Source organism: Pezoporus occidentalis, unplaced genomic scaffold (assembly GCF_034315485.1).
Source record: "Pezoporus occidentalis ecotype Australia unplaced genomic scaffold, CSIRO_AGI_Poc_V1 ctg207, whole genome shotgun sequence".
Taxonomy (NCBI): Eukaryota; Metazoa; Chordata; class Aves; order Psittaciformes; family Psittacidae; genus Pezoporus; species Pezoporus occidentalis.
This window is the reverse complement of record NW_026913932.1, coordinates 522404-548107: the sequence shown is the minus strand read 5'-3', so window position 1 is coordinate 548107 and position 25704 is coordinate 522404. Positions and strand designations below refer to the sequence as shown.

Sequence of the window (25704 nt, the reverse complement as noted above, 5' to 3'; positions counted from 1 at the left end):
TAGTGGAACTGAACCTGTAGTGTAGAAAATGGCAGATTATTACAAATGTAATTCCAACTTCCACAGAGAGACTGAGTGGGGTTTACAATACTTATTAGGCAACTCAACAGACTGTCTTAATTTGCATATTCCTTTTAAAATTAACAATGCAGAAAAGCAGCTGTTGCTTTATTAAATTTGAGTGCCTTGTTAATTATTCCGTACCAGTGTTCTGAAAGCAGCAATTATGAGGGGAAAAAAATCATCTTCTGAAAGGCAGAAAGCGGGTTTCTGCTCCATATCTAGCTGCTTTTTCAAATTTCAGAGTTCAGACTTTGTTTTCCTCTCACTTCCTTCAGAGGAGTTGCTCCTAATGCAGTGCTGCTTCTGAGAGATTTGGTTTGTTAACATCTGAGATGTGTGTGTGGAAAGGAAATGGGATTAAAGCAAGAGTGGTTTGTAGATCTGGGGCAGAGGGTAGCAGTTGACCTTATTCATTGTATTTTTCTTGTGGGGTGATGAGTAAAGAGCTATATCACTTTGTAGAAGGGTCATGAATCAGAGAGGTATTTTTTGCCTATGCCTTATCAATAGACTTCTCTTACTGTTTAAGATCATTTTACCATCATTTCAGATTTTTACTGCTGTTCTCTCTGCCTTACGTACTTTATAACTGAATGAGCATTGCAGGTTGATGTAAGGGCAGCTGTCTACACTAAAGACAAAGATGGTGTTTGGGAAAGGGTGTGTGACCCTATTAGCTGTTGCCTGTAAGCCGTATCAAAGATGTGAAGGTTTTGACCTATAAAGCTATTAATGGCTTGTAGCAGAGATTTGTCTTTTTTTTTTTTTTTGTGCCTGTAGAAGATTTCTTCTTTTGTACCTAGGAAATGGGACAGCTGCAAGAGAATTCCCTGCACCTCTGCAATTCCTTCCTTCCCACTTTTTCAAATAGCTGTAATTTGCCAGTCCTACTAGGCACTTTCGTTTTCATTAGGCCTTTGAGGAATGTGAAGGCACTGTAAATTAGGTATTTAAATTCTTTGGCATGATGGAAGAGATGTGTCCTTTGTCTGGGAACATTTTGCATTGAAGAGTCAGAGGGTGCTTGAGTCTGAATGGAGTCAAATATTTTCCTATTCTGAAGCTAAAGAAGGTAAAGAGGGGGGAAGGGATTGTCTGTGTTGCTTGATTTAGTCCCTTGTAGCTGCAGGCAGTTGTGTGGTAAAGGATTGTGCAGAAGATGCACTCCACAAACTTTCACAAATGATGAAATGTTACCATCCATATCAAACCTAAGGCTTGTAAGAGAAGCCTCAACTGTCATGTGCTACAAGAAGTAGTGGAAGTAGGAATGGAAGAATGGCACAGGTAACCCCCTATTCAAGTCCCAGCAGTATTGGGGTGTTAGAAAAAAATCCCCAGGTACTTGAAGTGGGTTACAACTACCCTCTGAAGGAAGAATAAATTTTCCTCCCTGGGCACAGCTATGATGATTAGTTTAGCACAGGAGTATACAAGCAGGGCACAGTGACCACAAAATAAGAGAATTTACTTCAACAAGGTGACCTCAGGGTACTTATTGTTGATTGTGTGGCCCTTGAAGGGAAAGTACATGGAATTTACTTGAGTAACTTGAAATATTTGGGAATTAGTCAGCTATTCCATATTAGTACTTCTGCAAATGCGCAACATCTTTTGGTATGCTGAGTGCAGGGCCCAAAAAAATTGCTGAAAATCATTCTACATCTTCACTTTGTGTAGAAGGAAAGGACTGCTGGCAAGGGCTGTAAGCTGATACAATACTCTTGAGTGGGCCACATAATCTCAAACTAACCTTTTGGTAGTGCCCAGAAGTACTGCTTTTACTTTCAGGTGTAAATGGAGATAAGGAAGCGGAGCTGCCTTTTTTCTTTTGCATGAAATTTTTGTAAACTGTGTGGAATTTAGTTACATCAGGAATGTGTATGGTGCATTTTAAGAAGGATGGGCAGCAATGCTATAGTCACAGACAGATAGATCTTCCAGCAAAGCCACCATGAGGTGAGCTTGTATGGCAACCTTTCCTTGTGAAACAGGTTGACAATTTTTGTTTCTACAGAGATGAAAAGATTGTTTTCGACCCTTTGTAACTTCTGAATATGAAGGCTGCACACATGTTTCACCATTCTCTTAGTGAAGGGTTGTCTAACATCTTACTTGAAAAGCAGTGGTACTTAAAGAGAAAAAAAAAGTGTTTTTTTTTTGTTGTTGTTGTTTTGTTTATTTTGTTTTGGGGGTTTGGGTTTTTTTTTGAGAGGAATGTTGTTTCTGTTGCTATGTGTATTAGGGAGTGCCTGAAGTCCCTTTTGGAAGCCAAAAGACTTTGTCATGGTCATAAATTCCTTGCTCAGATGTGGAGAAAAACATGTTTTAAAGGTGCAAATCTCTCAAGAATACCACAACAAGAAGCAACAGAGGAAAGGTCTGTTACTTGCAATAGGCAGGAAACTCCCACAGCCAAGATGAGGTTCCTCACCTAATTTTATTCATCTGAAAGTTAGCTTCCTAGATATAGTTAATCATTAGGTTCTGCAGCCAGTAAAGAAGAGGTGAATTAGCTTTGGAGACAACCATGTTGCTTATCCTAGAAACTGTTTTAAAATAGCATAAATCTCCCCATTTCTGGTTAGATTTAAAGAGGGTTATGGTTTTCAGGTAGCTGATTAAATTGATCCTTTTAGCTGGCCATGCTCGTGTCTAGATGAAGGTGTTAAGACACTTTGAGCAGGGTCACAAGGACCAAAGGGCACCAGAATAACCCCTTCAAAATTCTTCCTTAGGGATGGTACTTATTCGGGTAAGTCATCTTCCACATAATCTGATCTTGCAGATATCTACAGGTTTGGCCATAAACAGCATTTTGAATATCTGAGACTGAGTCAGGACCTACCTGTCAATGTGCACCCTTACCCTCCACCACTGTGGGAAGTTTTCCTTCCGGAAAACTACGTGATAGTTATTGTCCTCTCTGTTTTTGTACTTTCAAAAGTGAAAAAAAAAGTAATAATTTTATAGAGCTTTCTTTGCAGTAGATACAGTGTCTGACAGTAGATTTAAGAGTCTTCATTCTCTTCCATTTCTGAAGCAAGCTTCTTGTTCTCTGGGAGACATGGCAGTGCTATCAGTCACTTGTGTTAATGGGATGTGGTCAAGCCTTTAAGGAGATCCATAGTGTGCTGTCAAAATGGCATCACCTATCAGAGTTTAAATTCCCTGAGTTGGGAACTAGGCTGTGAATGTGTAACACAACTAATTTATTAAGATTATTAACTTTCAGAAATGTGTTCAGTTGTCTAAGCAGAGGTCTCTAGTGCTATTTGGGGATACATCAGTTGTCATCCACCTGCAGCTCTGGGAAGGTGTGGCTCTTCCTTAGACCCCGTGCCATGTCTAGCAGCCCCATGACCCTGAAATGGCACAGACTTGAGCATGTGTTTTGTTTGCCTTAACAAGAGTAATTTGAAATAGGATACTGATATTTCCAGGATGAGGATTTACAGAGGTCTTAGGCTCAAGAGAAGTTTGTGGTGGATGTATATGTTTCACTGTGAGGAAGGTGTGCTCCATGAAGGTATAGTTGAGACTACACAACAGTGGGCACTACATTGGACAGTCTTTGCAGATGCTTAAGACTTCCTTCTGCTTTGTGAAGGCTTTCATGGTACCAAGTCTTATTATTGCAATAATAAGCTTACCTGAAACAGCCAAAACTGATCACTAACGGTTTCAGTACAGTAAAAAAAGATAGTAAAGTAGCTCAAAAAAAACCCTCTGAAGAGCAAAGAGTGATCTTCCCAGAAAAAAAAAAAAATGTTTTTAAGCCCTACAAGGAGGGGTTTTGGTTTTACCATCCTGTGCACTCTGATAGATCTCAACCCCTCCTGCGCAAAAGGACTCACACATGACTAGGAAATCTTTCTTCCTTCTGTTAACAAGCACTGACTAAGCTGTGTGGGTCACCCCAGCCTTTCTAGCTGATTAAGAAGAGCCAAAAAGCTGCCTAATGAGAATTGAGTGTCAGCAGCTCTGTGAGGAGCAAAACATCTATGTACGGAAGGATTGAAAACCAGTTTCTGCTGCTAAAATGTTAAAGAGATGTAGTTGGTGTTTTTGTAGTGCATATGACACAATGTATGTGCAATAGGGCATGAATTTCTTGAGCAAGGTGCCCTGTGGTAAAATACCTGTCTATTGATGCAATTAATATGTTCAGCCTTGAAAGGGAGAGGGAAATGAGTGCAATCGAAGAACACATGATAATAGTGTAATGGGGAGCAGGGAGTAAAAGACCTGGAGAAAGATTAGAAAATGCAAAATAAGAAAATGCATTGCAAATTATGATATGCTTTCAAAGAAGAAAATGAGAAGCAAGAAGTCTGGGAGGGGGGAAGAAGGAAAAAATTCTATCCGGTGTTCAGGTTAATTGGAACTGTATTTGGTTTGTACTGTATTCATTTATCACTTTGGATGGAGCTGTGTATTAATAGTGTATAGCTGTGGTTTGTATTAAAGCATACAGAGCTAATCAGTACTTGGGTAAACCTTACAAACTGCAGCTGTGTTTGATTCACTGTATTATAATGGAGACTCAAAAGCCTTTTCAGTATTCCAATTGAACTATGGGACTGCTCCGATCATGGAACAAACAGTCCACATCAGATTTATCGAGGGGAAAAATGCAAAGAAAAATGAGAATGCAGACCACATTCTTCATCCCACCAGCATCTGTGTGCCACCACAGTCAAAGCTGAGGACAGCCAAGTTGGTAGGAAAGGTAGACATATTATCCCACCATGTGTTACAGTAGTTGAAGCCATTTCTTTTTAAGTAACAATAGTAGAAAATCGACATTGATAGCAAATGTTCTTGCTTGAAGTAGGCTTTGCAGTAAAGCATTTCATATGGTGGTTTAGCGTTCTTTAGGGAGTGGTTAGTGAAAGGCACTTCTCCTGTAAGTACCTAAGGAGGTATAGCAGATTTTTAACATTTGGTGGTTTATAGAGTTAAGGTGACCCTGGTATAGAAATTCAGCTGACTTAATTGATTTGTTACTGCTGTTTAAATAACACTCCCTGTTGTAGTCCTCAGCTGCCAGGGGGAAAGCTAATGGGAGGCAGAACAGATTAAGGAAAAGAAGATGAAGTAGAGCAAGAGAACACAGTTATAACTACTTTATAAACAGAAACCTGGAAATGGCAGAATGCATAGCTGCCTCATATCACTCACAGTTGTTCTCCTGGAAGCTGGGACCTATAGATGTTCTGCAGATTAGTACTGTGGCCTCTGCACCTTGGTGCCAAGCAGTAGCTGTGATGTGTTAGGGTAGTCCTAGTGCTTGAAAGCCATGCAGATTACCCTACAGTGACCCCACAGAAAATGCTGAGTGACTTTATTTTTAAGTCCTGTTTGGAAACTGTGGGTAAATGCTGGCTTTTTGGAGGTTGGAATGTTTTCTCATGCTCTTTTGCCTTAAATGTTCGGTTTGCCATAGAGTCTGTAGGCTCGTGAAATCCCGTCTTCTCTACTGTTGCACAGTGTTTTTGGCAGTGCTTACAGCCAAACATTTCACAACTGTATCCTTAAAAATTAGCTTATTTTGTGTTTATAATGTTTCTTTCTTTTTTTACCCTGTTTCAGATTGAATTAGGTTTCACTTCTTCAGTCCCCTTGGTAGATTAGCTCAGGGAGCTTTTGTGTAGGTAGCTATAAATTATTAATGTGATGTGTTTTTACATACCTCGTTTTTTCTTGGTGTTTCTCTGAGTATGTTGTGTACAGATTGTAGATACCTGACAGCAGTTTGAAAGCTAATTCATGTGGTGGTGCCACAGAGCCTACCGTTTGCTTCTGTGTTTCCTCCAGAGAGATGTTGCAGGAGTTTTGTTGTGGCCACTTTTTTTTCCCCAGCTTTGAGCAACTCTCCTCTTCAAAACAAGTGTCAGGGACACCCAGGTGCTCAGTCAGTTTAACCACATGGGGTTTTTCTCAGAGCCAAGGCTGCCATGCAGACTCTTAGCTGCTGTTTTCATCATCTCCTTGTGCAAAGCCATATTGGTGGTTAAACAGCAGCACAAAGGCAGCAGGCTCAGAGCTAGTCCCCATAGATGTGTTCTTTCCTGGCCACAGGAATGAGCCCAGCTAGGTCACACCTCCCGTCTCTCCCTGGGTAGCTACATTGTATGGAAAGCCACCCTTCATCCCATGCACATCTGTTTGTTAGCCACAGTGAACCAGTAGCAAAGTAAGAGAGTTTGGTTCTGAGGCACCAGTATAAATACTAACCAATAGTTGAATAAAACCAAGGGGAGAGAAAGTCTGAGTTTCTATTTATCTGAAGCACTGAGAGACTTTTGAGCAGAAACCTAAAATGTTTTCCCAGTATGCATTATAGACAGATTTTGGTTAGGTATTAGGAAGAAATTCTTCACTATGAGGGTGGTGAGACCCTTGTGCAGGTTGCTTAGGGAAGCTGCGGATGCCCCATCCCTGGAAGTGTTTAAGACCAGGCTGGATGGGGCTTGAGCAACCTGGTCTAGTGGATGGTGTCCCTACCCATGGACGGGGGGTTGGAACTAGATTACCTTTAAAGGACCTTCCAACAAAAAACATTCCATGATTATTGGTACATAGTTTGGACTGTGTGATTTCAAGGGACTCTTACATGCTTAGACTGAGTTTCCTGAGTGTTCAGGTGGGGGTGTAATGTATGCATACCCATGGGTACATGTGTATATGCACATGCAGGTTTCTGCCCAGGCAGTCCTGAGTAATAGGTATTTGCTAAAAGCCAGACCTCAGGTCTCTCATTTCCTAGTACCTTGGCTCATAGCCAGGAATTACTGTCAGCTTTTTTGACTCCTTTTTTCAGTAGTTCATCTTTTATCTCCACCATTCTGTTCAGAAAGCACTCATGATGTTGTTTCGCAGGCAGCTTTACAAAGTTCAGTTTTTCAGAGGGAGGTACTCAAAATTAGCAAAAGTGTAGACAGCACTGTGGTTGCAAAGAAGGGAGAGTTTACCTTGGTAACGAAATCAAATTAAACCACTCTCAAACCTTTCAATTTCCAAACACTGTTTCACTAGGTTTTTCTTTTCCCTCCCTCAGGAATTCATTTTATCAGAAGATTACAACAAGATGACACTAGTGAAAAGTTACCAGGGTAAGAACCATGATCCACGTTAATTGGTTTGTGTTATCATTAATTTTTGTTAATTGTTCTTGTAAAGAGTGGGAATGGAGAGGTGAATTGCCGTGATTGATTTTATTTTTTTGACTAATGTAAATGCTGGTTTTATCAACAGATTTATAATGTGCTTTGTTCTGAGGTTACAAGACTTTCAAAGAGCTGTTTCGTGTTCTGTTTTTCCCTTTAAATGTTCCTTTGAAATATCATTCTAGACAACAAACTGGCCAAAATCCAGGCTGCATTTGGGGAAGAGGAGTATTAATTTTTAATCTTTAGTGATCCAGTGTATCTAATGAAACACTGTAGGAAACTAACCCATCTTTTAGGGCTGAGGCATTCAGGACTGTAGCTTTTGGGATTAGTCTAGTTATATTCCAGTAACTGTTGGCTTCAGTAATCTCAGGATTATCAGTGAGTACCTGCCATAGTAAAAGGTCAAGAAATGCTAATCCATGCCTTTTTTAACTATATTCTGGTATTCACTAATGTGATGTTTTAAGAAACCTAGTTAGTTATGCTTGTCAAACCTCTAAAGGACACTCTTCTTGGGACAGGTATTCTTACAAAATTAACTAAAACATGTAAGAATTTCTTTTTATCTCTCATCTGCTGTTAGACTAGGAGGTGACATGGTATTATCTGGTATCATATCACATATCCTAAGCATTATGTTTCCGTATAGAGGCATCTGATATGTTGGCTTGAGATTTCTCACATACATTTTAAAATATATATGTACTCATGTATTTGAGTCTTACACCTTGAAAGGTTGAGAGGATAATTCAAATCTCTAAATGGAGTCTCTGGAGATCACTTTGTAACATTTAGATTTTAAGGCCTGAAGAGAATCTTGATTTTTGCAGAGCACAGCTAACGTGCACTGGCCTTTGAGTTTTACTTCAGCTGTTTAATGAATGTCTGCTGTACTGTAAAATTGAGATAGAATGCCTTTATTTTTTTCTTAGCTTGTAAAACCTGAAGTAGAACATCCAGTGATGATAAAATATATATGTGAATCTTAAATATGATTGCTTCAGTCTGACGGTACAAGTCTTTAGTATCCAATTTTGTGATTGCCCCACAATCACCAAAGTTTCACACACTTAGATTTTATATTTAAGGGTTGTTGCACTGAAAAGTCCTATGACTGTTCTGTCACCCCCTTTGTTATTAGGTCATATGTTTGCCTGCTTGGATTCAATCTTGCAGGCTAATCACATCTGAGGAAGAGTGAGCTGAAATCTGCTGTATATGCAGAACAACATATGTATGAGACCAGTTTTCTTGCCAAGCTCTTGAGGGAAAAGGCTGAAAATTTTGATGGGGGGAACATACAGCATATATCTTGGCAGGATGGCAGAATGGCCATTTGACTGTGGCCACCCACCCAAGACCTGGGGAGAACCCCTCATAAAATTAAAAGAAAAGATAAAGGAAAATGAAGGCTCTTCTGGCCTTTTGTTGCAGTGTGCCAGATGTGCTGCTGCTGCAGAATCCTTTGCATAGGAAGATGCCATGGAGAACCTCCATGGGTTGTCCTGTGGAAGAGCTCTATGCGTTCACATGGCATCCCCCAAACGCTGGACAACAGGGGATTAGAAGAGAGGTGAAGGAGAAGGAGATCAGAAGAGATCACAGTGTGACCACAGTCCCAACTGCAGTGGCCTCCTTCCTAGATTGCCCATCTCAGCATGGAAAAGTTTTTAATTTCTGGTCATTTTGTGTCAGGATTCTCAGATGATGTGTTATCTGAAAGTTGTTAACTTATTTTGGGGGAAGTGAGCAATACTGTGCCCAGAATAGAAATTGAATACCATTTCAGTTGTAGCCCAAACCACAGTGACTGCTGACAGTAAACAGTGTCTGCCTTTGGGCTCTTTAATCCAGTGTGCGTGATGCTCACTGATGATGTGTCCCTCAGGGACATGGAGCCCTGTCCCATTTTACTCCCTTGCTCCCAGAGTTTGATGTTTGGTAATTTCCTTGTTCAAGCTGATGGAAACTGTAAGATGCAGAAACTGGTTTTGGGAGTGGAAAGAGTGTGGTGATTCCAGGCTGCTGGGATCCCCAAACTGATGTGTGTGCGTGTGTCTCTCACATACCTGTGAGGCTATGGGGGTTGAAGAAACCCTTTCCTCCCTTCAGCGGCCTCAGCTGAAAGCTCTTTTGGGGGAGAGAGGGTAAGCAAAGCCTTATCATGTACATCTCTCCGACCTCTTGGAATGTACTTATTTCATTAATGTCTATTCCATACCTGCCAGAGAGCACTGTCTCACCATCCATGGGCACCACTTCTAGTAAAAGGTACAAGCTCTGCCTTTTAGAAGAAGTTTCGGGAGGAGATTGAGGAGACTTAGGTGGTGGCAGGTATCCCTACAGCCAGTTCAAACCACGAGGAGCCAACACTAGCAGTAGCATTTGCCACGTGTTGAGAAAACGTTCCTGGACAGGCCTTGAACGGTCTGATCTCAGCCAGGTTTGCAAGTCCTGCAGAAGTGCCTAGGTCCGTGTGTAGCACTCCTGGTGTACACAAGCCACTGGGGCCTGTATATGAGCCCATCAGATGATTGCAAAAGCATGCGTCCCATTATGGCCCTTTCTGCAGTGCACCACTCCACCAGCTAGTGCAGGTGAAGAGACCAACGGATAGGTAGAGACAAGCATTAGTCACCTGTGGGGTCACTGAATTTCTTCCTAGAGATACCTGGAGGGTGGAGAGGAGAGAGGATCTGTTGAAGAGCTCAAGTGGCTCCTGGGTGGTCCCATCTGTCTGCCTTGATTACAAACTTGGAGTTTAAAAGTGTGTGGAAACAAGAGCCAAAATCTGAGCTCTTCTCTGGGCAAGGGTGAAAGCATCAGGGCACCGTTCATGTGTAACGCTGTAAACTGGTCTAGCTGCCAGTCACAGTTATGGCAACTTGTATAAATGCATCTATTGACTTTTCTCCTCAGGGAATCTGGGTCTAAAAAGCAGCGTGGATCAGGAGCAGATGTTGGCTTGTGCAAGCCTTCTGTTCTTTGCTGCAACTTGCTCCCCTTCATAGCGTTTGAGCACAGCTCTCATCTGTGCTGTATATTTGTATAGTGCAGGCAGCTCATACCATCTTCTCATTCCATTCTGAAGAATTTCTCTGCATTTCAAATGGAGGTTTCAGGCTGGGTTTTAAGCTTCCAAAGATATTTAATCTTTCCAGTGTGTCAGCTTTTACAGGAACAAATACAAGCACCCTGCTTTGCATGACACGTTGCTGGGTCTCAGAACACTAATAAACCACTAGGGCTGCAGATTGAAGAGTGTGGCATTTGCTGCTAAATTACACCTGAGAATAACTTTGCATGTCTTTCCAGGCACTTTTTTTATTAAAAAGTCATCTCAGTCAGCACTTCACAACCAAGCCCACTGGTCATTCATTAAAAAACCCATCTGTATAAGCCTGGGTTCCCTTGTTTTAATGAAAAGCTTTTGCTGGCTTTATTTAGGTAGCAGTAAGGATTTATTCCTTCAGCTGTATTGTTCATCTTACCCAGCTGTGATGTTTTTAGGGATTTCTGGTTTGTTTTTTTTTTTTTTTACTTTATCTTATTCCAATTTCCTTTTTAGCTGGTTTACATGAAACTTGCCTTTGGTGCAGGGTTGTGCCTGTGCTGTAACTCATCATTCTGCTGTGGTACCGCAATCTGCAGCCCAGATCCACCAGACCTCAAAAGAGGTTTATGTAGAGCCCAGAGTCTTTTGCACAATGGCAGCTTTGTTGATGATGATACAATGATGGAAGGAATACTTGTGCTACTGTAGAAGACACATGGCTGCAATAGGCATAGAAGGAGTTAAGTCTTCCCTCTGCTCTTTTTCATGCAAACACTGAACATGCAGAGCAGGGACCTTACAAGCTTGCATGGTAGCTCATGTCAATGGGATTGTCAAACACCAACTTCTTCTATAGGGAAGTGTGAGTGGGTGATTACGGATTTGAGGAGTTGGGTGCATCTGGTGTTTGCTGTGGTCTTCTGCCCCCATGTTCTTGTCCACAATGCAATTGTACGTCTGTCTGCTTAATTTCCAGCTCATCAAAGCAGGGTCATGATGATTCTGTTTGTCCTGGAGATGGAGTGGGTGTTAAGCACCGGACAAGACAAACACTTCACATGGCACTGTTCAGAGAGCGGCCAGCGCCTGGGAGGGTACCGCACCAGCGCAGGCGCCTGTGGCCTGCAGTATCCTTTGCTGAGCTTTCAGCTTTATTTCTGCTCTTTGGCACTCAAACAATCATTTTCTAGTTGTGCTCCAAATTCTGTGCCCTGTATAGGTTCTGTACTTTGTGAGAGAAACTGTTATTTAAAGCCAATTTTAATAACTGTTCTCCTTGCTCTGTCTCTTTAATTTGTGGTGGCATATTTAGGTCTAAGCATTTTTGAGCAAAACAATGGGCAGTCTGCAGCCTTTTGTGGTCTGCTATTGTAATAAATATGGACAGGGCTTCATTTAAACATGCTTTCTTCTAAGAATTGATGGTACCAAAGTAGGTCACTGATCAGGTCAGTGTGCCTGTGTGTGCATGGTAAAAATTAAATTACTTTAATATAAAATAATGAGTACTTGTCCTTCACTTTGGAACAGCCCACTATGTATTGGGAATTTGGCTTAACTAAAGACTAAATGGCTCCAGAAATGGCACTCAAGTGGCTTTTGCATCTACAGCTGCCCCAGCTGCCTGACAATAAAAGAAATATTAATTCGGCTTTATTGAAAATGAAAGGGAAGTGGAAAAGTGGGAGTTCTCAGGCTGAAACCAGGGGTTAGAATAAACAGACTTTTTAGTGCCCCACAATGTACGTGGTATAGAATAGCTAGGGCTGGAAAGGACCTTAAGATCATGTAGTTCCAATCCCCTGCCTTGGGCAGGGGAAAAAAGTAGATATGGATGATGTGTGCTTTGCAAGCTCATGGGAAGTGAGGCTGAATCATAATTACTGTCTGAACATGGGCTTACTTTATATAATCTGGTCATTTGGCCAGTCTAAATGGCATGAAGACTGAACTTAATTTTTAATTGAATGTTAAATACTTTTGAGAGTGTGATAAAGGAATTTGTCATATATTTCTTTAATCTCTTCAGAACATGCACCATTCCAAGTGATTCAAATTTTTGGAGGACACTTTAATTTGGGTCATGAGATGATGCTGGTGGAGGGCAGGTGAGGAGAGAATCATTGACAAATATTACAAAAAGTTTGGCAGAGCCAGGAATGTGGGATTTTCCCCCAGTGTCTCATGTGCATAAAGTCAGTGCTATAACTCCTCTGTTAATGGGGAAGGGCTACTTCAAAGGTGTTTCATAACAAACCACAAATTGTGTCCTTTGAAATAGTCTCATTTTCCTCACTCTTTGCTTTACTAAGAGAGACTACATTATTAATATAAAGAGGTATGAGCTGGATGCCTAAAAGTACGCTCTGAATACCTCCTTGAGACTGAAGGACTGTTCACAAAGTTGCAGTATACTTGTGTTAAAAGAATTAATGAGTCATGAAAGGAATGCAAAGCTTGTATAAGCAATATTTTTGCCTCAACATTTGTCCACCAGATTTGATGTGGAAACCCGGCACGTGTTTGTAGGTGATCATTCTGGGCAAGTGACCATACTCAAACTAGAGCAAGAGTCCTGCAGCCTTGTTACAACATTTAAGGGACACACAGGTAAGGCCTCAGGAGGAGACCCAGTTTGGTTCTTCATCTGTGCTTATTAGCATCATGGTGGTTTGACACTCCTAGGAAACACTAGGATGGCTTTTGTTAGTGCATAGCATTGAAGGAAGATAGACCTTAAATTGTCACTACAGCTCAGGGAGGTTTATTGTTCAAAAACGGAGTGATCATACCTCTGATCAGAAAACTTCTAAGGCAGAAAACATCAGAATCAGTAGCTGTTAGTTAAAGCAGGGTGAGACTAGAATTAGTTATGTTAATGGAGGGGGGAGTGGGGGGGAAGGTGCTTCTCAAAGAAAAACAGTTTTGATAGACACTTGCCCAAGTGGAATATACACATCTTGGATGTTGCTTGTTTCACTGCTGCGACTGATGACAATCCCACTTTAAAAACAGCAACCCTGGGATGTGATCCTGCCATCTAACAGAAGAAAAGGTAGTCATTCCTCAGTATTTTCTCTCCATATCTCTCTCTGATTGAAAGCTAATAGCTCAATCATGAAGTAGCACAAAGTAGTTCAATCCGTGTCCTAGGATAACGTGAAGTTGTCCATAGTATTGCACACTTGCTTCTCTTTTGTAATCTGAAAATGATGGAGATGAAAAGCTGTAAAGTCACACTGTGACCATCTTTCTGCTACACTATGCTGCTCAGTGGATTCATCCATGCAAGTGGCAGCATAGCCCTCTGCCCACAGAAGAGCAAAATGGGGCTTCAGCAGGTTTTCAACTGGCAAGCACAGTGGCTGCATTTAGCCTTTGCTAAAGAGACCTGCATTTTAATCACTCCATATATTTTGTTGTATCTTTATATATGTGTATATATACATACATATCTACAGTCCTGTCTTCCACTGAAATGACCGTTGTATGCATCTCCTGTTTCAGGTGGTGTCACTGCTCTTTGTTGGGACCCAATACAGCGAGTTTTGTTCTCTGGCAGTTCTGATCATTCCATTATAATGTGGGATATTGGAGGAAGAAAAGGAACAGCCATCGAACTTCAGGGACATAAGTACGTTCAAAGACCTTCCTCCTGCTTTTGTGGGAGAAAAGCTAAAGGCAGAAGCAACACCTGGAAACAAACAGCCCAAAGTCCTTCACAAGCCTCAAGCTTTTATGTGTGACTCCCTGTGGTCCATATGCAACAGGAATAAGTTGCTTATAGTAAGTTTTCCAGCACTGTGCCCACAGGCTGGTTTGAGAGGCTGCAAAGGGTGGTGAAGTAAAACACAATATCTACAGTCCTGAATGTTCTGAATGTGTTATGCCAGAGCCTGCGTCTTTGTTGTAAAGAGGGTCCTGAAAGGAGAGCAGCTGCAGAGAATTCTCGGGGTTTAGGTGCTAAGGTCTTTCCTTCCTCTAGAGGGAGCATCAGGCTTGGATAATTAGTCCTTTTTTCCTCCACGCTGACTTTCTGTATGCCACTTTACCTACAGCATGACTTCTAAGTAATCTGCTTTACCCATAGGAGCCTTCACTATCTCCTCAATGCAAAGAGGCTTCATCTTTGCACTTAGAGAGCTCATACTTGCATAGGATAGCAAGATGTCTTTGAAGAATAGGCGTGTGCTGGGCATTGAGTAGAGATCAGAATGGCTCTAGTTGCAATGATCTGCTAGCCTTTTAACACTAGCAATGCAACGGGGTTGTTTCAGTGTATAGGGAGTGCATATATGTGGGGCTTGTGTGCAGGCTTAGGTCTGGAGAGAAAAAAATCTTGTGGTTTTCGTCTAACAGTTTCTTGCATACTCATACGTTTCTTTTGAGAGATACTTCACTCTGCTGAGCGATTTCATGCCACTGGAATTTCAGAGCACTGCAGAGCCTTTGCTGAAATTTTCTGATCACCCTTGTACCCTACCAATGGTGCTTGCTAATGCAGTGCTGCTAGATTTATTGCTGTGGAAATTAGTTCTCCTAATACAAGGCTAGTCTCTGGATCTTAGTCTGTGACATGGCTGTTGGCTGGCATTGTACAGCACAGAGACCTGGTTGCAAGGACAACAGGGACTAAGAAATATTACACCTGATGTTGCTGCTGCCATCGGCAGGAGGGCACTGTGAAGGCAGGCTGTGCTGTACCAAACTGTTCCATAAACACATTCTCCTTTGGAGGAGCAGCCACATGCACAAGCAAATGAACTAGCATTGAAGTCCTTTGAGTAGACAATGCCAGTGGTGGTAGCAAAGAAAACGAAATGTTGTGGTTATTTCCAGTCACTGTACACTCAGTTACTGTCTCTTTGTAATTGTTTTTTTCTATCATAGTGTTGTATGGTCTTTGTTTCCTAGGTTATAAATAGCTTGAGAAAAGACCTGGGTTTCTTTCTTTTAAGAAGGACTGAACCCAGCTTTGGGGGTTTAAGCTGAATTATTTCTCCCATGTTGCTTTTTCCTTAAAAGAAGAAGCAGAAGCACCTAAATCTTCTACCTTGCCTTGAGAAGGCCTAGGAACAATTTGGTCATTCCTTTATTATTTTTTTAAATACTCTTTGCTTGTTAATGCAAAAAGAAAATCTTCAGTAGCTTCTCGGTGCTTCATTCCTAGGTGTTGCAGAGATTTACAAAAACAAAGTTGTTACTGTCTGACAGAGAAGGGGCCTTACTGGGGCTGTGTTTATGCATCCAGATGTGCCTTCGGAGAGCAGGTCAGGCTTCCCAGTGCAGCTGGGACTTTCCATCTCAGGAGCAGCCAAAGCACTTATCAGGGCAGTTATCTTTTTGCTTTTGTGGATGCTGCCCAGATGAGCAACACTGTGGTTTTGGTCCCAGCTAGACAGCAATGGCTGGTTTGCGTCCCATGGCTGCTGTGTACAGTGGGGAGCGGGGAACATATGGACAAACAACTGGTTTGTACTGGTTTATTGTATATTATACACTTACTTGTGTGCTAGGCATAGATGGCTGATCAGTAACTGTCTTGTTTCTTTTTCAGTGATAAAGTTCAGTCTCTCTCCTATGCTCACCACACTCGGCAGCTCATCTCCTGTGGTGCAGATGGGGGAATTGTTGTCTGGAACATGGATGTTGAGAGGCAGGAGGTAGGTGCTTGGTTCTTGTCAATTTAGTGTGAAACAATCTTGGGAAGAAGGGGCCTTTCTAAAATGTGCAACTTTCAATCTGAAGAAGATTATTCCAGGCTTTAAAAATGTTTTTTGGACATGCTACAGTTGTTATTACAGCAATTACGCTGTGCCTTTGATAATATGGTACAGGGGAAATTGTCTGGCAGAAAATGTGTGTGAAGTAGGCTGCTCTGAAAGACAACCTCTAAGGGGAGGGTATTGTGAGATGTTCTGCTTTGTTTTTCAGCACATCATGAGAAATATTATCAGTTCAGCAGTAAATGAATGGATTGATAATTATTAGGGGGGTTTAAGAAAACATAACAAGAAAATTCTTTGTCATCTCTGCAACTCAGGCTTTTTCCTATACTTGCTAAAAAGATATTTAACTAGGACTTCAATCTCACCCACTGCTTGATCTTACTTCCCTCTGGTGTAACCATGTAGAAGTAGGGTAAGCAACTTTGCTGATCCAGACAGTAGGATTTCACCCACACCTTCCTAATTCCTTTTGTGCTGTGCAGTCAGTGAATGTAAGTGGGGGCAAATGTGCACTCCAGGTCTTCAGCACTGCTGGAGCAGCCTCCGTTTGGTGATTTCAGAGACCTGACTCAGGAAGGGGGAGAGAAGGAACACTGTGCTGAGTAAGTCAGGCGTCAGTGTGGCAAATCCTGGTGACATGACTCACAGCAAACCTCTGCCGTGTTCCTGCAGGGGGTAGGGAGGCACCCTGAGTACCTGCAGCAGGTGGGTTTGAGCAAGGCTTTTGGCCTCATGGGTTACACCAGCTTTGCTGGTTCTCAAGAGGCTTGTCCTCCCTGAGTCATGTGTGACTCCCTTGAGCAGGAAGAAAAGCTAAGTGGAAAATTGGATTTTAAAGAAACCTGCTGAAATAGGCATAGGGAGGAACTGAGCTCCCTTTTTAATGTGAATTAGCATTCCAGTTGGCTGTCTTCAATGCTAATCTAATGGCCAATTATGTCATCAGCTCCCAAAGTGAAACGAAAGCAGTGTGGCTTCCTCTTTCCCAACAGATGTTTCCTTTTTGCTGCAACTCAAACATCCAGAAATACAAACTTTTTATTTATTTGCTGCCTTTGAAAGGCTACGGTAAGGTTAAAGGACTGGCTTGTCACAAACCAGGCAACAATGCTGTGAGAAGGCTGGTTTAAAAAGTGGAGGAAACATACCATTAGCTAAATGGGGGCTTAGCAGCAAGTGCTAATGGGTGCGCTGCTTTCTCTGACTGTGGCTGTGTAGGCTTGTTCATTTTATCAGTAGCACAATAGGGTGCTCATGGTGCTGAACCATCCCCAAAACATGAACCTTTGAGATTTTAATACCGACCTTGGCTTGGGGTCCCAGAGCATTTTGTTCTGGAATTTGGCTTTGATATTTTTGCCCTTGTTTAAGGGTTTTCTCCATGTGATGCATGCCCAGTACTCACTTTGATGTTATCAGATTTTCTCATATCTCTGAGACTGCATTAGAGTGAGTGAAACCATTTTAGCCCTTGATTCTTTATTTCCTTCTCTGTTTTTAAAAAGCTGTAAGAAGACAACATCTGAAGGATGCTAGAAGCTGTGTTTCTATTTGACTACAAAGTGGTTACTTGTCACAAGCAAAATGTCTTCATCTATAATGTTATGTGTAAGAGATGAAAACTGTAACACACAATGTAAGTCTGTAGGCATTAAATGGAAAGACTGCTGTGGGTAGAAAAGACAATTATTTGCCAGCAGAATGAACTGCCTTTAGAGTAAATGGCAGAAGAAGATGATGCAGATGGTTGCTTTATGGCTAGGGGTCAAAGCTGTTCTTAGAGCTGAGGGTCTACACCAGCCTTACCTTATCTTTGTCTGGCTTTTGTATTATTTTCAATTCTTAATCTCAGCTATGTTTCTTGCCATTTTAAATTGTAGCACATGGGGAGCCAGTGGCTCTGGTAAGACAACTGCAGTTTGCTTATAAGACTTCCTCACAAAGTTTTAAACATTATTTAGTGTTCATTTAATCTCCTGGGGTTGGTGGGACTGGTGGGAGTGTGTTGCAGTGGTGCTGAGACAGTGCTGGCAGGGCTGTCATGGTCTGGCTGGGGCTGCCCCACTGAGGGGACAAGATGGACCCACTTGCCAGCACTGGCTTTGGGATGAGCTCATGTCGTGGCAGAGCAGAGAAAGGAGCAGAAGTCATCTGCAGGGAAGGAGTATGACTCTTGCTAGGTCAGGTTAGGACACAGACTGACAGCCCACCAGCTGCAGAGGGGTCAAGAACCAAGAATCTTCCCAAGTCTCGCATCTCCCAGAGGGTTTCCTAAACACTGTGGGGAGACACACCATGTTCCCCAAGCAGCTCAGTGCAAGACAAGTGTTGGGGGACCCAAATGTAGGGGAGGAGATCGACTGTCCCTTCTATGTACTCCCCTGCCACTTCAGGCATCTCCTGAGCTCTTTCAGGATCTGGTAAGACTTGCTTCCCTGAAGGGTGTCTGGTCTATACGACTCTGCACAGCAAAGCCTGGCCGCAGGAGAAAGAAGTGCCTTTAATATTTTCGTTCTTTAAATCTTCATACCCTCTTAATTCACAATGTGAGTGCAAAACTACACACTGTGTTAGAAAATGGAAAACCTCTCTTCTTCATCTTTGTGTAAAAGTGGGGAAAAGAGCTGGTTTAGGGTTTAGACTTGTTCAGGTGAATCTCGTCTTTCTTACCCTTATGTGTGATTTGTATCATAGATACCTCTGACAGCAAGAATGCCTCTTACAGTATTAAAGAAAGAAATACTAAATAAAAAACCCAAACCAAATCAGCATTTCATATACCTTCCACTTCCCTCCAGATGAGCTATTGGAAATACTAATTGTCCTCAGATCCTACCAGAGGCAATAGCAGATGGTAAATGCTGTCCAGACAGGACAGAATATTTTTATATGCTTAATTCCAGATTTGGAGAGGTGAGGGAAGCTTGTCTGTTGCTGGGTTATTTTTATGGTCTTATAATCAAACCCTGCTTCATGATTCGGGTGAGAAGTGTTCTTCCTGCATCCTTCACAGGTCAGAGCTGAGCCAAAAAAGACATCCCAGGGAACAATTAAGATGGCATCTTGTGAGAATGGGGATTTTTAATCAAGTTTTGTTGGCCAAGTCACTGCACCCCAACATATAATTTTTGTCCTGTTTCTAGGATCCATAGGAAGATTTTTTGTTTGTTGATCAATCCCATTTTGTCTTTATGTGTGTGTGTTGCAGACCCCGGAGTGGCTGGATAGTGACTCTTGTCAAAAATGTGATCAGCCTTTCTTCTGGAACTTCAAGCAAATGTGGGACAGTAAGAAAATAGGCCTCAGGCAGGTTTGTATGCATTCTTTTGTGTGTTAACGTAGTGCAGTTAGGTTGCTTTGTCATAATAGATCGTGGTAACCTTTTTCCCCTACAGCCTTGAGAACTTGCACCTTATTCTTCTGCTGTTGAGGCTTGATTTATGACACTTCTTTTTTCTCCTTTTTTTCTTCTTTCTTTTTCTTATCCAGTCCCTATAATAATCACATGTAATAGGCCTTGAGCTGTGTAAATTGGTTTTGGCCCTTCCATGGCTTTAGCCATGTGGGATTTCGCTTATTGTTAGTTGAATGGGTTGTAGAAAGAAATTTGCAGCTGATTTTTGGAGACTGTGCTGGAACAAAAGCTGTTTTCAGTGAGGCTGGGTAAACATCTGTAACTGCTCAGGCTGTGTTAGAAAAGGCTTATTGGTCTGCTTGGAACATGCTGCTGCGTTTTCCTGCCCAGTAGGAGATGGCTGCGGATTGCAGGCTTTTGGTAGAGGGGTGTAAAAATGCTGCAAGGGATGTTCTCATGAAGCTTGGAGAAGTCAAGTGCCTGGGGCACAAGTGAGCTGCATCTTCTCTTTATGTAATGCTCATCACAGCAGAGCCTGTCTATCCTTTGGCTGATGAGGCAGCCTTGTCATCCTACACAGCCAGTGCATGAGAAAACGTGAGGTGGGTAGCATCAAAATACAGAAACACAAGTGCTTCTGGGGCTGAAAATGGCCAAAGGAGTTGACCAAGGTGATTAGATGGTAGATGTTGGTACTTAGAGACTGGGATGAGACTCCAGAATGACACTGTGCTGGTATATCCCTGTCCTGCCTCAACCTGGAGATGTTTTAATGTGTCACATGCTGCTGAGTGGTGTTGTCACCCCCATAATCCCCCAAAGTGGCACTTTTGGTGTCAGGGTAATTACAGCTCCCAGTCCTGTGGCAGGTGCCCAGCTGGCTGGGACACATCTGGGTGCATAGCAGGGCTCTTTGCCCTGTCCTCCTTGTCTCTAGTTGTGCTTACCAAAGGAGGACAGCTTGGACTTCCTTCTTCTGCATTCTACCCTGTTGAAAGCCCCCCTGTAACATTGGTCACACTCGATGTAGGAGCCCAGCTACATCCACACATGCCAAGTGGTGGAGGCAGGGTTGATTTACTAGGTGGTGTATGGTATCAGCCTGGAGCTTGGGAGAGAGGTAGAGTCCACATAGCTTGGGTAGTGCTTTATCTGCCACTTCCCTGTGTCCATGCTAGTGATCAGCTGCTGTGTGCCGAACAGGAGGAGCCTGTTTTCCTTCATCTTCCCTGGAAGTCACTTTCCTGTTTGCTACAGCCTTAGCTGGGTATTGATGGAGCAAGATGATAGAGCCAGCAGGACCTGAGGAGTAATACGGATTTGTGGCTGAAGATGGCTTTCTGTGTGTTGTCTCTTACAGCATCACTGCCGGAAGTGTGGCAAAGCTGTGTGTGGCAAATGCAGCTCCAAGCGCTCCTCCATCCCGCTGATGGGGTTTGAGTTTGAAGTGAGAGTCTGTGATAGCTGTCATGAGTCCATAACGGATGAAGAGTAAGTGTGGACACTGGGCTGGCTTGCACTGAAGTAAGCCAAAACTCCTGCCTCCAGGAGGGCCCAGGCAGATGTGGTCTGAGAGGGAGCAGTGAGGCAGAGCAGTCCCTGGTGACCACCAAGCTGGGAGGGATAGAGAGCTCTCATGCCAGAAAGGTCTTAAAATGGCACTTAAGGAGAGATTGCTGAATTAATGACTTAAAGCAGCATTCAAATATTTATTTCCTCGATAGAGAACATTTTGGGGGAAAATCCTGCAGTCACAGTCTTTTCTGATTCTTTGATTCCTTTCTTCAGGCGGGCGCCCACAGCTACTTTCCATGACAGTAAGCACAACATCGTTCACGTACACTTTGATGCAACCAGGGGATGGTTGTTGACTTCGGGTACAGACAAGGTTATTAAGGTAAGAGCAAGCAGGTGGCTCTAGCTCCTGTATTTCATTTCTCCTTCCTCTCCTGTGTGGCTGCAGGTATGTTCTACCCACTTTCTTCTATCCAGACACTTCTTGCTAATGGACTTCTGCCCAATAAGGACTAACGAAGTCTTGGTCTATGAAGTTATTGTCTGAAGGAGCTGGGACAGGTGTTCATTGTAACTTTTCCTCTGGGAAGACAAACTGTATTTCAACATGGTGAACCTCAGTTTGGGTGGCTGGATAAAGAAAGAGCTAAAATAATGCATAAGTTTATAACAAAGCTTGAATAATTAAAAACCCCTAACAATTGCATTGTGTTATGTCTACACTAATCATTCAAGTTAGCAATATAGTGTGGGGGTTTTGGTTTCTCTTAAGGCCAGCTATGAATCCGGCTCATAAGGGTAAAGCATAGTGACGTATAAAATGTGATTTGGTCAACCTCCACCAGTCTGACAGAGTGCTGGAAAACAAACTTCTTCAGACTTGCTGCATCCACCTCTAGTTATAGAACCTCTATCAATCAAACCAACACAAAAAGGATTACATTTATACTGTATCTTACAATGTTTTACCATTATTCACTATGTTGTTATATTTTACTGTATTAACAGTTGTGGGATATGACACCAGTAGTGTCTTGATGGTACATCGGTGGAACTTGAGAGGTGATATTTACAGAAGAAACAGATATCCTAACCCTAATCATCCTGCAGAAGATAGATAACGCTGGGCATACACAGCAGATGAGAAGGCAACTAATGTGTTTACAAGAATTTTATGTCCTCTGCTTGATCAAGGCTGAACATTTGCACGAAGACTCTTTCCACTTACTCTCAAAATATACAAGAAAGTATTTTTTTAACTAATGGTTTGTACGATCTTATTTCCGTTGTCTTGAGTTTGTTTGGGAAATCTGTGTGCAGTGCAATTTTTAGTGTTTTATATTTTACTATGTCGAGATACTTGCTGCTTTGTACAGAGGGTTCTTAGGGTGTGTCTTACCATGTGAGGGATTGCTAGCAACTTACTGTATAAGGCATCCAGCTCTCCCCACAGCAAGTACCTGTTGATTTGGGATGTTCCTGCTGACCATGCTCTCTGCAGTGGAGAACTTCGAGGTGCAGCATTGCATGTTCTCTGGGTGCATCACCAAGGAGCTGATGGACTATTGCAATTCCTAAAAGGGCTCTACCATCTACTTGTCCTAGTGGGCATCATCCAGAGAGTGTTTCATTGGTTTCTAGTAGCTAAAGTCCATCTTTCTGCCTCGTCCCTTGCTGCACAAGTTGCAAAACCAAGGGGCAGGTTGCTTAGCAACTAATTTCTACAAAAACTGAAATACTTCTCTGGCTCAGAGCATTACAGGGAGCACACAGGCCTGCTTGAGTCTGATGAGGCTGACAGGCTGATTCAAATTATTAGCAACATGAACTTTTGGGAGTGTGTGCATGGAGGGGGGCAGGTTTAAAACTGGCCTAGGTCTGAAAAGTCTGGTTTACCTCTACCTCTACCTTGCACAGCAAACTTTCGGCATTTATACCTGTCTGTGTTATTGAAGATGAATTTGATTCTTCTGTTTTCCATACAGTTAGTCATATTTATTTTTTAAAATGCTGATGTTTTTTATTAATTTCCTCTATAGAGCAGAAACTGATATTGATGAATGATGCCCTTTGTCCTATTGTCATATTTTACAGTTTCTTTTAAAAATAAAAAGTATTTTAAAACCTGGATTGACCAAAATTACCTTTTTTTAGAAGGATGTTGTCAAGATGAATAAACAAAAAAGCTCTTTTTTACAAAGGGATCTTCTCTGAAGAATCAACTTTCTCTTCCTTTAACCCATTTCACTTTTCAGCATGCTGTTGCTGACACGCCTGAAGAAACTGGTGTAGAGTATACAACTGGAGACTAGACCCAGGACTTTCCTGTATGTCCTATGTAAGCAGGACTCATGGTCTGTAGATGCTGAGACACAGCACATCAGTAGTGCTCAGTCTTGCCCCATTTTGGGCTTTACTTCCTCCCTATGAAGTGGTGAGGCCATGATGTTTATCACTACGGAGCACATTGCTACCTAGAGATGACTGGTATTTTCCCTTGGTTGAAGGTGAAAGAAAATAAAGCTTCTCCTTTGTTTGCCCAGCAGTAATTCACTTTTGAGGAGACAAAAATGTTAACACAATCCATGGCATTAATTGTAGACCAGTGAGCTGCTGCAGTGAAGGGTGAGTGAACTTTCTTGTGCGTGCCACAGGGCTGCTACGTATTTTAAGGGGAAATTCTCTTCTTAAACATCCTATAAACTGTGCTTAAGCATTTTTCAGTCATATTCTCTGAAATGCTGTCACCTTGGCTTTTGTAGTCATACAGCTTGTTGGTATCCCTCTAGGCAGAATATTTAAAAGAATATTTTCAACTGTAATTCACACAGCACTAAAAAGATTATTTTTCCAGCTTGAATGTTAATTGTTTTCTAAGTCCTCCCACTTCCTTTCCTGGAAGCTAGGTGCTTGTTTCCCCTTGGAAGCCTTTTCGTTACACCTTATGCATGTTTTCTGATGTCTGAAGTGTGGTTGGCTGACGAAGCTATGCAAGATGAGCAAGTTGCCTACCAGTATTTCATTCCAGCTGGAGAATATGTATGACACATTACTGGACTATGCTGTGCAGACAGCATCTCTCATGGTGGTAGAAACATGGGAGCACTGAAGTGAATTGAAATCACTATTCAGCACTCTGTTCCTGAAGAGACACAGCAGCTGCAACACACTTGGAACTCCAGCATGAATTGTACTTACACTGATGGAGCATGGACTCAGCAAGCTGAGGGATCTGCCCCTGGGTCAACACCTAGTCTTTCTGAACATGTAACACTTGAACAAAGCTGAGGAGCTGACTCCAAAGGAGACTGAATTGGGGAGTGAGGTATGTTTGGACAGCTCTGCAGTAAACTCTTGGCCACCTCCCCCCCGTTCTCTTCCAAGGTGTCATGGTATCTGTATTACTTATGGGTGGATGTTGGGTATAAATATCCATTTTGCAAAATTCCCCTTGCTGTTCCTTCTGACTAAGCTACCTACAGGGTTATCTGAGTTTAAGCTGAGCACCCCCTTATCTCGCAGTCTTGGATCAAACTGTTCTTAACTTAGAAAACTATATAAACTGAAAGTGCGGCTGAGATGAAAAGGGAAATTTGTCCCTTTGCTATGACTTTAACAGCTATAATGTAGAGATATGAAGAGAAAATAGGTGTCTCTTTACTTCCCAAGTGAAACAAGAAGCATTTGACTCTGGAAGAGTTAAACCACTTTCCTTCCTGTTCTGCCGTGTTAGGATAACAATCTGTTTCTTTTGTCTTCTAGAGCCACACAAAAATGGATCCCTGTTGTCTGGTCCTTTTCATTTCAGTTGCTGAATAACAAATCTCAGCTATTTTTATGAATTGCATTATTGGGGCCGGGAGGGGAGATTCTTTTGGTACAGATGTAAACTATGCAGCAACCCATACAGACACCCACCCACACTCAAGTGAAGCAAAGTCCCCATTCCCTGGGGTTGCTGAAGTGCAGGAGCAGGCTTTCAGTGATATCTCCAGCTGTGCCAAGGGGTGTGCAAAGAAGGTTGGCCTTTGTATGCTCTTCACTTCAGAAAAAAATACTTTCTCTTCTCTCTTAGCTGGTGTTTGCTTGGGGAAAAACAGTATTCTTCAGCCATTCCTGGTTTTAAAATGAGCAGTACCTGTAGCACTTAGGCAGGTGATGGAACAGGCACTGATCACATACACAGTGCCTGAGCAGCTGACTTGAGCCACTTGTGTTCCAGGTGGCTGAAGGAAGATCAACCTGAGCCAAACTTCAGTCTTTTTAAGCTGAAAATACTTAGTAAAAGGAAAAGTATGTGGGCAACTGCTTGGAATGACAGCACTGATGATCCTTCCATCTGCAGGAGACTAACATCGTGGTTAGACAGGGCTGAAACAAGGTACTGTATAGGGCTAAAAGCCAGACAGTGTAACAGAGAATAATCCTGAATGGTGACATTATTGTGCTCAGCTGTTAGCACTCTTTACACTGCAGTCCAAGTGACCTCCCTACCTGGTCCTCTTGAACTTGAGGCCATCACCTGAATGTCAGCACATTGACTCTTATTGCACCAGAAGTTATAACTGCTTTGCCTGAGAGGGGTTGGCTGATAGTAAGGAGGTGGATGTCTGGACACACAAGAAGGATTGTGCATGATCCTAAAAAAGCGTAGAAGTGAGAAGTTTGTTTTATGCCAGTTGAGGAAATTGCTGTTAGAGAAGAATATGCCACTTTTTTTTCCAACTGTGTCCAGTTCTGGGCTTCCCAATACAAGAGGGAGGTGAAGCTACTGGAGAGAGTCCAGCAAAGGGCCCCTAAAATGATGGA

General features: G+C 42.3%; 1 protein-coding gene across 2 annotated transcripts in view; it reads left to right on the top strand.

Annotated features, from left to right (window-relative positions):
• Positions 1-23023, top strand: part of WDFY2 (WD repeat and FYVE domain containing 2) — a 68554-nt gene extending 45531 nt beyond the window's left edge. For both annotated transcript variants that reach the window (XM_062618950.1, XM_062618951.1), the window contains exons 4-12: positions 7127-7181; positions 11273-11423; positions 12794-12906; positions 13804-13930; positions 15854-15959; positions 19234-19335; positions 20741-20871; positions 21169-21277; positions 21904-23023. In XM_062618950.1, coding sequence (XP_062474934.1) covers positions 7127-7181; positions 11273-11423; positions 12794-12906; positions 13804-13930; positions 15854-15959; positions 19234-19335; positions 20741-20871; positions 21169-21277; positions 21904-21933 — 924 coding nt within the window. In that variant the 3' untranslated portion in view covers positions 21934-23023. The remainder of the gene's footprint in view (positions 1-7126; positions 7182-11272; positions 11424-12793; positions 12907-13803; positions 13931-15853; positions 15960-19233; positions 19336-20740; positions 20872-21168; positions 21278-21903) is intronic.
• Positions 23024-25704: the final 2681 nt, after the last annotated feature.